The 12,093-nt window shown below is 35.3% G+C and overlaps 1 protein-coding gene across 2 annotated transcripts in view; it reads left to right on the forward strand.

Moving 5' to 3' along the window:
• Window positions 1-12,093, forward strand: part of ZBTB10 (zinc finger and BTB domain containing 10) — a 35,500-nt gene that overhangs the window by 8,065 nt on the left and 15,342 nt on the right. For both annotated transcript variants that reach the window (XM_026495841.4, XM_026495839.4), the window contains exon 2: window positions 3,653-4,538. In XM_026495841.4, coding sequence (XP_026351626.1) covers window positions 3,653-4,538 — 886 coding nt within the window. The remainder of the gene's footprint in view (window positions 1-3,652; window positions 4,539-12,093) is intronic.

The following is a 12,093-nucleotide window of genomic DNA, read 5'->3' on the forward strand; positions in this document are numbered from 1 at the left end:
TTTTTTCTTTTTTTTTCAAGATTTTATTTATTTATTTGACAGAGAGACACAGCCAGGGAGAGGGAACACAAGCAGGGGGAGTGGGAGAGGAAGAAGCAGGCTCTCAGCGGAGGAGCCTGAGGAGGGGCTGGATCCCAGAGCGCTGGGATCACGCCCTGAGCCAAAGGCAGAGGCTTAACAACTGCGCCACCCAGGTGCCCCACATTTACAAATCTTTGATGTAAGAAATTGTCTGATTTTTGAAGTCTGATGTCCTTTTTTTAAAAAAAAATTTTTAAAGATTTTATTTATAAGAGAGAGTATGGGCACATACAAGCAGGGGGAGTGGCAGGCTGAGAGAGAAGCAGGTTCCCCACTGGGCAGGGAGCCCAGTGTGGTACTCAATCCCAGGACCCTGGGATCATGACCTGAGCCAAAGGCAGATGCTTAACCCACTGAGCCACCCAGGTGTCCCTGATCCCTGAATGTCCATTTTCTTAAAATCTTGTTTAGCCGGTTTAGACTAATGTCTGGGCTCAGTTGTGTTTTTCATTTTGGGAAAAAGAACAGAAAAGTTTCCCAGCATCTGAAAAGACCAGTTCTAGAAATACTTAAATCTTTTCATCAGTGTATTTTTATATATCAGTGAACTCATGTTACCAGTATACTCAGAGTGGGCATTTAGAATGTAAGGAACCAGAGACAGAGATGGGCATGAGTTCCTTAGGGAACTACTTTAAGATTTTTATGTTTAGTACTAAGATTTTCTTAATTTATTTAGTTCAGCAAATAATACCAGCAATTTGTTTTAATGCTATGTGCTTATTTAAGCTCTGATGTACCCAAGTGCCCAAATAATACTCCCCTTTGAGAGTACACGTACTCTTGACTTGGAAAGCCTTCATTGTGAAGAGCCTTTTTAATAGGTGCTACAGAAACAAGGCACAGTGCTCTAATCATTAGTGAAAAAGAAATTGGTGGTGGTGCTTTTATGAAAGCAAGGAACATTACTGTTCTTGTAAAACATTAGAGAAAAAAATAGTGGTTGAATAGTTGTGTTTGATTTGTATATTTTGTGTTAAAATAGAATGGGCAAATATTTTGGTGGATAGGCTTTTGTCTGAGTTATTTTTAAAAATCAGGACATTTGGTCTGATAATGGCTGAGAACTTCAGAAATTGGGACTGGCCCAGAAAATGCAGAACACAGTGACCATCGCCTAAGATGACCGTACAGTTAGACACAGCCTCCTCCTTAAAGGTTTGAACTGCCAGTGCATAAACTCTAGGTGGGTTTTTGATTTGCAAAAGCTAATTCACTGCTTCCACAAATACTTCATGATGTGCTGCCAAATTTTGATCAGTTGCTTAAAATTTTTGCTTCTTCCAAGTATTTATACTGTTATTGCAACATCAGAACTTTGAACCAAATGAGCTTTGCTGGGCAGGTATGACATGTGTAGCAAAGCTTAGTTTCAGGCCTGCATTAAAGGAAGGTTCTTCAACTTCGAATGTTTCTTCAGTGAGTGGAAAGCATAAGCAAATTAGTAACAAAGTCTTATTCAAATAGTCTCCTAAAAGGGACATCAAGTAAACAGTATGATGCTTTTATAGAAAATTATACTGTAGCATTAATTGTTTTTAGTATTGGTTTAGTTCTTTATATATTCACACATTTTCATTCCCTTTTGGTAAATCGTTTGAAATTTCACAATGTACTAGTTTATGTGCAAGGTCTAAGGTTAAAACAATGTTGTTTTTAAATCTCCCTTCCCTCCACACCTTCAAAAGCAAAAATTTGGGACTTAACTGGTGAATTAATTTGTTTTGCTTAATTCCCTCAAACCTTTGCTGATACCAGTTTTTAATGAAGACTGGGTGTTTGGTAGGAGGTTAAAAAAAAAACCAGCTAATTTAGAGCATGAGACTTTTTGTATGATAGGTCAAGAATGTGTGGGAGTAGGGTGTTATACTGTAAGGGCATTATGCGTGAGAGACACTGGGAAGGTAATAGACTGCCAAGGGTCAGCTGGAAATGAAAAGAAAAATCTCTACTTCCCATGCATGCTTCTTCTATAGTAATCATGTACCCCAGATTTGCAGGGTTATCTGTACTATTCCATTATCCGTGTGGAATACTGAAGTGGCCTGAAATTCTAATATTTTGGTTCTTTCAGTTGACTTCAGATACTTGAAAGCAACACAAAAATTCTTAAATGGACCATTGACCTGGTTTAGTTTCAAGGAAATTGAAATTATTTTATGTATGGCCTCCTATGTTCAGTACTCAGACTTAAACCTAATATTTTTGTAATTTAGCCGTACCCATATGGGGTTAAGTGGAGTTGTGGTATTGTTTCAGAATCTCACCACCAGTTAAAATACTATTTCCATGAAAATTCTTTTGCAGTCTTAACTGTGTTCCCAACACCTTTCAATTTTTTTCTTGAATTCTACCTTCCTCTCTTCTCTTCTCCAAGCATATCAGCTCTCCCAGCATGTTTACAATCTTGTATATATCTTCCCATGTTTTCCCCATGCTCATATAGTCATACATGAGTGTGTCATTTTACAGAAATGGCCTTTATTTAAATTAATATTTTACCCAAAGAAAATATGAATTTTTAATGTTTTAGGTCAGCATTTTCAGCCATCTTTTCTACCAGAAATATCTAAACACTTTCTTAATTGGAAAAAATGATTACTTCAGTTACCTAACAACCATTATTAATGTGTGCTGCTGTTTTATAGGAATTACCATAACTTAAGTAACACTAAACAGAACTAATAATGAATACTTGTGAGAGTGATAAGAAAGAAAATTATAAACTCTTAAAAATTTAGAGTTCCAGGGTTCCTAGCTGGCTCAGCTGGTAGAGCATGTGACTGTTGGTCTCTGGGTTGTAAGTTCAAGCCCCACATTGGGTGTAGAGATTACTTAAAAAAAAAAAAAACTTTTTAAAAATAATAATAATACATAAAAGAATTCTGCATTCAGGAATTTTACCTTACATTTACTATTTATGCCCTTAAAGAGATAAGGCATTTGAAAGTTGATTAGGAATATCCATCATTTCCCATAGTTGAAATGCGTTCTCCTATCAGGGTATTAACTTTATCTTTAGTTAAATTTAATTAATTTCATTGACCTAAACTGTTTGATTGGATGTTTGCCAAGACTTAAAATTTACCTTTTTTAATAGTAGTAAGTAGGATGAGATACCCAACATTGTAACTTGGATATTTTAAGTTCAATCAGAAAGGCTGCTGCATTCCTCTTGGTTAAAGAGATAAGGCAAACTAATTTGATTCCTATATATGAAAGTTTCTTTTCATAGGAAAGAAATTGCTCTTTTAATTTTAAATAATTCTTAATCCATGTCCTTGGCTTATACATGATACATGTTATTCTTTAAATGAAATCCTGCTGATCCTTATTCACATGTGTTTGACTTTTCTTAATAATAGTAGTGGCTTGCACCAAGCTCTTCACACTTTAACTCTCAATATTTGGGATTGTGAACACTACAGTCTCAAAATATATCATGATTCCTAACAAATTAGTGTATTTGATTAGCGCTTTTTAAAAAGTTAAATTGATGATATGTTCCTTCATTTGGGGATTTTTAAGAAGTAAATAAAATTTAATATTAATGTTTTCCATCCAATTACAGGAGACAGAAATACCACCAGAGGAGGGGTACTGTGACTTTAATAGTAGGCCAAATGAGAACTCTTACTGCTATCAACTTCTTCGACAACTAAATGAACAAAGAAAGAAAGGTATTCTTTGCGATGTCAGCATTGTGGTGAGCGGAAAAATCTTTAAAGCTCATAAGAACATCCTGGTTGCAGGCAGCCGTTTCTTTAAGACTTTATATTGCTTTTCAAACAAAGAAAGCCCTAACCAAAACAATACTACCCATTTAGATATTGCTGCAGTTCAAGGTTTTTCAGTCATCTTGGACTTCTTGTATTCTGGTAACCTGGTGCTCACAAGCCAAAATGCCATTGAAGTGATGACAGTGGCCAGCTACCTTCAAATGAGTGAAGTTGTTCAAACTTGCCGAAATTTCATTAAAGATGCCTTAAATATAAGCATTAAATCAGAAGCTCCAGAGTCTGTAGTGGTGGACTATAATAATAGAAAACCAGTTAATAGAGATGGTCTATCTTCATCACGGGATCAAAAAATTGCCAGTTTTTGGGCAACACGGAATCTTACCAATTTGGCAAGTAATGTAAAAATTGAAAATGATGGTTGTAATGTCGACGAGGGCCAAATAGAAAACTACCAAATGAATGACAGTAGTTGGGTCCAGGATGGTTCACCTGAATTGGCTGAAAATGAATCTCAAGGTCAAACGAAAGTGTTTATTTGGAATAATATGGGCTCCCAGGGAATTCAAGAGACTGGCAAAACAAGGAGGAAAAACCAAACTACAAAGAGATTTATTTATAATATACCACCTAATGAAACAAACTTAGAAGATTGCTCAGTGATGCAGCCACCTGTTGCCTATCCAGAAGAAGATATGTCATTCATCAAGGAAGAACCAGGTAAATATTTTATATACAAAGGTATCTCAGTTTTCATTCTAATTAATTATGGTTGGATATAATCTTGAAGTATATTTTTAAAGTGTTTATTAAACTGTAAAAGTAATACACAGATACTAAATTTGAGTGTTTATAATGGAAGAGAGAAAATTACTCAATATAATTTTGGTATATCTTTCCACATGCGTATGAGTTTCTCAAAGTTTGTGTTAGTAATCAGGTATTGTTTATATTACTATGGGGTGTGTGGACTCTTCATTTATAGTTCTTTGATCTTTAGCCTCAGATCACTTTTTTTTGCACGCAATATTGGAAAAGGTAAAAGATAATGTAATCTTAGTTAGTATCTTTGTTGTGATATATAATCAGTTTGTCATTTCAGAACATTTTTGAGACCTAATTAACATTTTCTTATTCCCAGGTTTTTTTGGGTAATTAAACATTTAAGTGTTTTTTAAAATTTTGCAAATGACAGTGGGATTATTCCAATTTGTTTAGAGCTACTATTATATTCTTAACCATCTTCCAGAAGCTGAAATGTTTTAAATTTGTCCCACTGTCCCCTCATTTTCATTCTCATTCATTTAAGAGAGAGGACTCTGAGACCTTTCTCCTCACTATATATACAAAATTTTAGCATATCACATTTGTACCATGGACTTTTTTTTTTTTATGGGTTTTAGTGGGTGTGGGGACCATTGTTAGAGTGTATAAACAGAAAGATTTGAAACTTTAATTGCCTTTGCCTGGCTTAATTATATTTGAAGAAGCAGCCCTGTGGATTTGAGGTTTTCCTATGCAGACCCCAGACCTGAGGTGTATGTCTACCCTCTCATATATGATTTAATGTTTGTTTTGCTGCCTCAAAGCTCTGCAGCTATTCAGTGTCTGATTTACATCACGATGGTCATCTGGGGACGGAGTACTTTGTTAGAAAGAATCATTGTTTTTAGTTCTAAAGGGCAGAATGCTATAGTAATCCTATGAGATGGTTTCTCTGGCTTTTTAGGTGTGGATTTAGTTTTCATTGGTTTTCAGATTTATTTAGGTGAAAATCAACATATCTGTGTAATGAATATGATTTACTGATCTTTTCCCTCATACTTGTGGACGGTTTAATAATTAAATCTCAGAAGCAGTTTCTTTGAAGTATTAAGGGTGGATTTTCTTTGCATCACTTTATTTTGGCTTAATTTTGAATATAGAAGACCTTGAAACAATTCTCAAAAATGAGGTACGTTGTCTTCTGCTGCAGTGATTAATCCTTTAATAGTATGATGGGAACCCTATGGTGTTCTTTAAAACACAAACACACACACACAGCAGTTTAAGACATAAGCAGGTTTTTGGGGTAGTAATTGGCAAAACTAATCAGATCTAACCCCATTCTTAAAGCCACATATAATTGGAGTGATTCAAAGAAAAGCACTACTATTGAACCACAGTGCATACGTTACAAACTTGTTTTAAAACACACACACACACTTTTTATTTATTTGACAGAGCACAAGCAGAGGGAGCAGCAGGCAGGGGGAGAAGGAGAAGCAGGCTCCCCACTGAGCAGGGAGCCTGACATGGGGCTGGATCCTAGGACTCTGAGATCATGACTTGAGCCAAAGGCAGCCGCTTAACTGACTAAGCCACCCAGGCGCCTCCACAATGCATACTTTAAAAAATAACATTACTAGGTATTTTGGCAAGCACCCCCTCAGCTGAGTTTGTATCAATGGAATAGGTGTATCATAAATTTTTGGTAGTCTAATATGCTTTCAATTTGTCTCTTACATCTTAAAAAAAAATTGTATTAAGTGACAGGTATCATTTTGGTGTCTGAACTTTGTTAACTGACATTTGATTTTATCGTTGATAAAATAAATCATTGATATTCCAGCTGTTAAACTTTTTGCAACTTCTCAGTGCCTCTAAATCCAACCTCACTGAATGGCAGGAAATGGGGGTCTTACAAGAATATTATGATTAGGAAATAATATGATATAGAGCAAGGGTTTGGCAAATTTTTACTGTAAAGGACCAAACAACAAATATTTTTGGCTTTGCTGGTCATAAAGTCAGTTGCTTAACTCTACCATTGTAGCATGAAAGCGGTCACAGACAGTAAGTATACACAGATGATTATGGGTATGCTTCAGTAAAGCTTTATTGCAAACCCTTGTTATAGAGCAGTGGGTCTTAATCTTTCTTGGCTGCATATTGACATCACTTGGAACTTTGCAGACCATGATGCTTGGGTCTTTCCAGTAGGGATTGAGTTAATTGGTTCTGGGATGTTGCCTGGTTGGAATTTTTTAAGTTCTGTAGGTGATTATACTGTGAGCGAAGGTTGAGATCCACTGACGAAGAGGAAAGAGCTTAAATTGAGTCATGATTTGAAAATGAGCTCTGTACCTACCTACTGTGTGACCATGACCAAATTCAATTAAACTCCTGTTTTAAGTTTCCTCATCTTTAAAGTGTGGTACTTACTTTAAGGAATTATTATGAAAATTAACTGACAAGAGCACAACTGTCATGGTCATTATAGATCCCCTTAAAATTGGGAGACTTGAGATTATTTAAAATCAGAAAAGAAGTTACTTTATATTGAGCCAAAATTCATTGTTTTTAACTTCGTGATTCTGCCATTTTAGTAGTATAATCTGAGCCTAACCTCTAACCTCTCTAATCTATCTGATAACCAACCCTTCAGATATTATAATTTATTAAACTAAGTGAATTCCTTGTGAATTCTAAGCTCCTTTTACCATCTTTCTTAGAGTCATAGACCTATTTTTTTTTTTCACCCAGAAATTTTGGTGTGCAGAATTAACTACAACTTGGGAGGCAAATTCTGACCAATATAGAACATAGTGGGTCTGTGTTTATCAAGGTTAAGGCCTGTCTCAAGGTCATTCAGCCAGTAAAAATAGAGGCAGGTTTCATGTTTAAGACCGTCTCACATTAAAACCTTGCAATTAATGAACTGGTAGACTGAGTCTTTGAAAAAAAATCCGGTCCCTTTTAAAACCTCAAACCTTTTTATGAACTGCACCATCATTAGTTATACTTTGATTTCCATTTACTGAGAAAATACTGAAAATGTTCAGTGAAATGCCTTTAAATGAATTTGAAGTTCTGTACATAAGTATCTGAAAAGTCATAGTAAATTATTTTATGGTCTGTGAGCGATGCTTGGCATATTTGGACATGTGGATCCCTTTAAGAACTATGACTTCCCCAGACTCTTAAGCCTATAGCCTGTAAACCACAGCTCTAAATATCTTCTTGCCACATACTGTTGAAGTTTGTGTTCGGATGCCTCATAGAGAAGTGTTGTAAGATATGAAGCTAAGAAGGTACAACCAGAAATATCAGGGATTTTATTTAGATTTTTTTTTTTAAACTAGTGTATCCATTATTTGATTCACTTCTGCAGTTTGCTGCAAATCATTTTTGGCATATGAGGATACTTGAAAGTAGAAATTAGGAAAGGTTAGAAACTTCTGTCTTTTTTACTGTTTTATTGGAGTTTATGGGATAATTAAAACGGTCAGGAGAAAAATAAATTCCAGGTAATAAAATAGGAAAAAAGGTGTCATTAATGAGTTGCTTTGGTAATATAAAAATTTCAGGTCCTTGTATTGCTGATTCACAACCAGAAAACAAATTTCAGCCAAATAAAGTATATAAAAATCTGAGATTAGAAATTAAATTGTAGGAGTAAACGTAATACCTATATTGTTTTACAGAGTGTGGTCACACTTCACACATGGCTATTGCTTTTAATCAGAGCTAGTCACATGTTAATCTTATTGCTGATCTTTTGATGCTCCAGGATTATAAGGAACATGATTTTCTGTATCTAGATTTTTCTGTTATTTCAGTCACACTAGCAGGTTGCACCCATTGTAAATAACTGCTCTGCATATATATACATACATTTAATTTATGCATGCATACTTCGTTTTGAACATTTTTGAAATGACTGACAAGAAACATCAGCAAAACAAATAAAATACAGCAATAAAGAAGTAAAGTGTGCTAATCAAGAGTGTTAATATAGTTGCCCTAATTAAGTTTTTAATTGGCTCTAAGATACTAAGCAGCCTCTCAAAAGGAGGAAACGTGCCAGTTCTGGAAGATGACAAACTTCTCTGGTACTGAATTTTGAAAGGAATTTTTTTCAGTGGGGTTTTATACAGTTGATACCATGTAGTATAATATTTCCTCAAAAGCTTTTCTAGTAAATGAAGCAGATTATGTAATTAGGTTTTTTTAATCTTTAATACAAGCTGATGTAATTCTGTATAGATGATTTTTTTTCTTAATGTCATATATATATATTCAGATGCAAGGGGATTTTACATGAGCAGAATATAATTTATAGAGTTCTTTTAAATCTGAAAGTTCCTTTCTTTCATCTCTCCTTCTGGGGAAAACAGTATTAAAACATTTGTATGTGGGGCGCCTGGGTGGCTCAGTTGTTAAGCGTCTGCCTTCCGCTCAGGGCCTGATCGCAGGGTCCTGGGATAGAGCCCCACATCAGGCTCCTCCGCTGGGAGCCTGCTTCTTTCTCTCACACTCCCCCTGCTTGTGTTCCCTCTCCCGCTGGCTGTCTCTCTCTCTCTGTCTAATAAATAAATACAATCTTCAAAAAAAAATTTATGTTTTTATTAATCCTTATAAGTAGAGTTGAAATCAGGTTTCAAACCTTTACAGTTTGAATTTGTATATTTGCCTTTTGCTTAAAAAGCACATGATTTGAGTAAAGACAACCTTGAGAAGAGAATGCTCAGGCTAAATATCTTTAAGATACTCTAATGAATCATATTTGAAGTAATGAATTATTCTATTTATAGTGAACTCTTTAGAGCTATCTACTAACCAGCATTTCTGCTCTTCTGTGTTTTTGATACAGTTGATATCTGACCTTACTTTCAGATGTTGCCGAATCTTAAAATGCTTTCTAAATGATAAAATTTTTACAATTTTGAAAACTGGGCATCGCATTTGAGACTCGTATTTTGACCATGCCATATAAATTACTGTATAAACCATTTCAAATATGTTTAAAAACCATGGAACTTGGCTTTAAGGCGATACGTCCTTTGGACTCAGTTTTGTTATTTGACTATAACTAGCCTTGAGTATATCCCACATAATGTCTCTAATGGGAAGAAAGAAAAATTTCGTAATTCTGACATTTTGAAATCAGTAAAAACTACCCAAAGCTTTTTATCATGTTGGCAACAAAACCCAATACTCGGCCGCCAAGCCAGCTATTGATTTATGTCTTTAGTCTTTAAATGTGAATATTCATGTTTTGTTGCAGAAGTACTGTTCTGATGATAGGATGCTTCTCTATACCCCATTGGGAGTATTGTAGTTACTACTTTTCTAAAATCTGAAAATTGCTGCATCCTACATCTTCCTCTAAGTATTTCAGATAGAATTACGGATCTGGATTAGTTTTGTTTGTTTAAATCTTAGGGGGTTCCAGATGTTCTCTAACTTCAGGCATCCTTTTGGTTGAATGTTATGAAGGATGAAATACAAGTGACAATGTTAAGGCACTTTTCTTCAGAAACTATTAAAATTGGGTGTTAATGGTAGTTCGAAGGCCTGATGTTCATGTTAAAAAAATAAAGGTCCACCAGTAGTTCATGGGCTATAAAATATACTAATACATAAGAATCTCCCAATGTTTAATCTTAAGAGGATGACAATAAGTAGTAGGAATATTCTGCCATCTTTTTTTCCCTTTTCTTTTCCTCTGCTTAGTGTTCTTTCCTTCCCTATCTGCCATATTTGAGATGACGGTACTTTTTATTACCTACAAGTTAGAAACCCTAAAGAGACAGAATCTGTGTGGCCAGACCAGGTGTTGAAGAAGCCTTGTAGATCAGTTACAGAAGCATTTTTGTGAGTTCTGTCTGCTCAGAGTATCAAGTTGTCTAAATAAACTCTTTAAGTGTCAATCCCTGAGAGATGTATAAAACTGAAATTTTGATTTCTGACGTAGTCTTAATATTCTGGGGTGGCCAGATGGTCTTAAGTCTTCATTCATAGTTTTCTCTCCAGAAAAGTTATGTTATAACCGAATATTACTTTCCTGGCATACCAGACTAGCTTACCACATCATAATAGGGAATTTGGTAATTAAATTTTTATTTAAATACCCAAAAACGTAAGCATCTTGCCAGATGGCGTTGATGTCAAGATTGAGGAATCCTTTACCTGGAACTTGTTCATAGTGGGATTGCTGCGGGGTAGAAACGTACCTGTTTGGTGTGACAAATGTTACAATAATAAGTATGGCAGGGGGTGCAGTAGGAGGTTCCTAACTGCTCAGAAGACTTGGAGAAAGCTATATAGAGAAGGCAGTAGTAATAAGAATTGGATCGTGTGTAGAAGTTTGCCAGGAGAGGGAGAAGGACATTCACTGACTACAAGGTGGCAAGAACTCAGGGTAAGTAGGTGAAAGAATAGAAAGAGTGTAATGGGAAAATGAAGTTGGGTAGATAGGTTAGAGCCAGGTTGTGATTTCTCTTTGTTCTACATAGTAAATTTACGAATTTTATTTATCATACTGAGGCAGTGGGAGGTTTTAAAGTAGAGATTAGGTCTGTTTATATTTGCCTTTAGGACAAACATTTGGAGGGTGTTCATGGATTGGAGTGGGGAGTGATCTGGGTAGACCTTTTAAGGACTAGTGAGAGCAGAAATAACAGCCTTGTTTGAGTAGTGCAAAGAAGAAACAGCTTCGTCTGAGATGGGGCAGTCACGTGAGTCAGTGGGGTGTGAATGGAAACTACTGTATTTTGAGTCTAGGCTACTATAGGAACTGTCAAGGGTGCTTTATATAATAAATTTGTAAGTGAATTTATTCCAGTGAAAAGTAGGAAAAAACACGATCACAGTGAATAAAGAAGAAAAATTATACCTGTTCATGAAAAAACAAAATAGTTCTGAAAGTATTCAGAGAAGAGAAACTTGATGTTGATATGTATTTATGTGAAAATGAAAGTGGGGAAAGATCTGAGTCTTTGTACAACGAAGTTATTTCTAAAACCTTGATTTCTGATGTCTTCTCTCGTTTTATTCTTCTTAAGAATATTTGTCTTTTAGGAAAATATAAGTTTACACCTGCCTCATGGTTGGAATTTTGAGAACAAAAGAAAGTGGTCAGGGAAACCTTCCCAACTTTTGTTTAGCACTTGAAGTGGGTGCTGTACTGTTCCCTAACCAGATGATTTGGAAGCACTGCTAACCTTCTGTGGTCCCAGAGAAACTTGCAACCACAGGCACCAAGATTAACCTCACTTAATGACACCAGATTTATATTCCACTTTACATTTTACTCAGTATGTTCACTTACTTATGTCACTTTTCATAGCAACTTTGTGAAGAAGGCAAACATGGCTACCTTTTTTATGTGGGAAAAATGAAGTTGTTAAAATTTTGAGTAGAAACATTTACTATCATTCTTTTTAATCTCATTTTCTTTCCATTGCTTGTTAATCTGATTTTTTAATCCATGAATATCTTTCTTAAAAAC

The sequence above is a fragment of the Ursus arctos genome, unplaced genomic scaffold (genome assembly GCF_023065955.2).
Source record: "Ursus arctos isolate Adak ecotype North America unplaced genomic scaffold, UrsArc2.0 scaffold_6, whole genome shotgun sequence".
NCBI lineage: Eukaryota > Metazoa > Chordata > Mammalia > Carnivora > Ursidae > Ursus > Ursus arctos.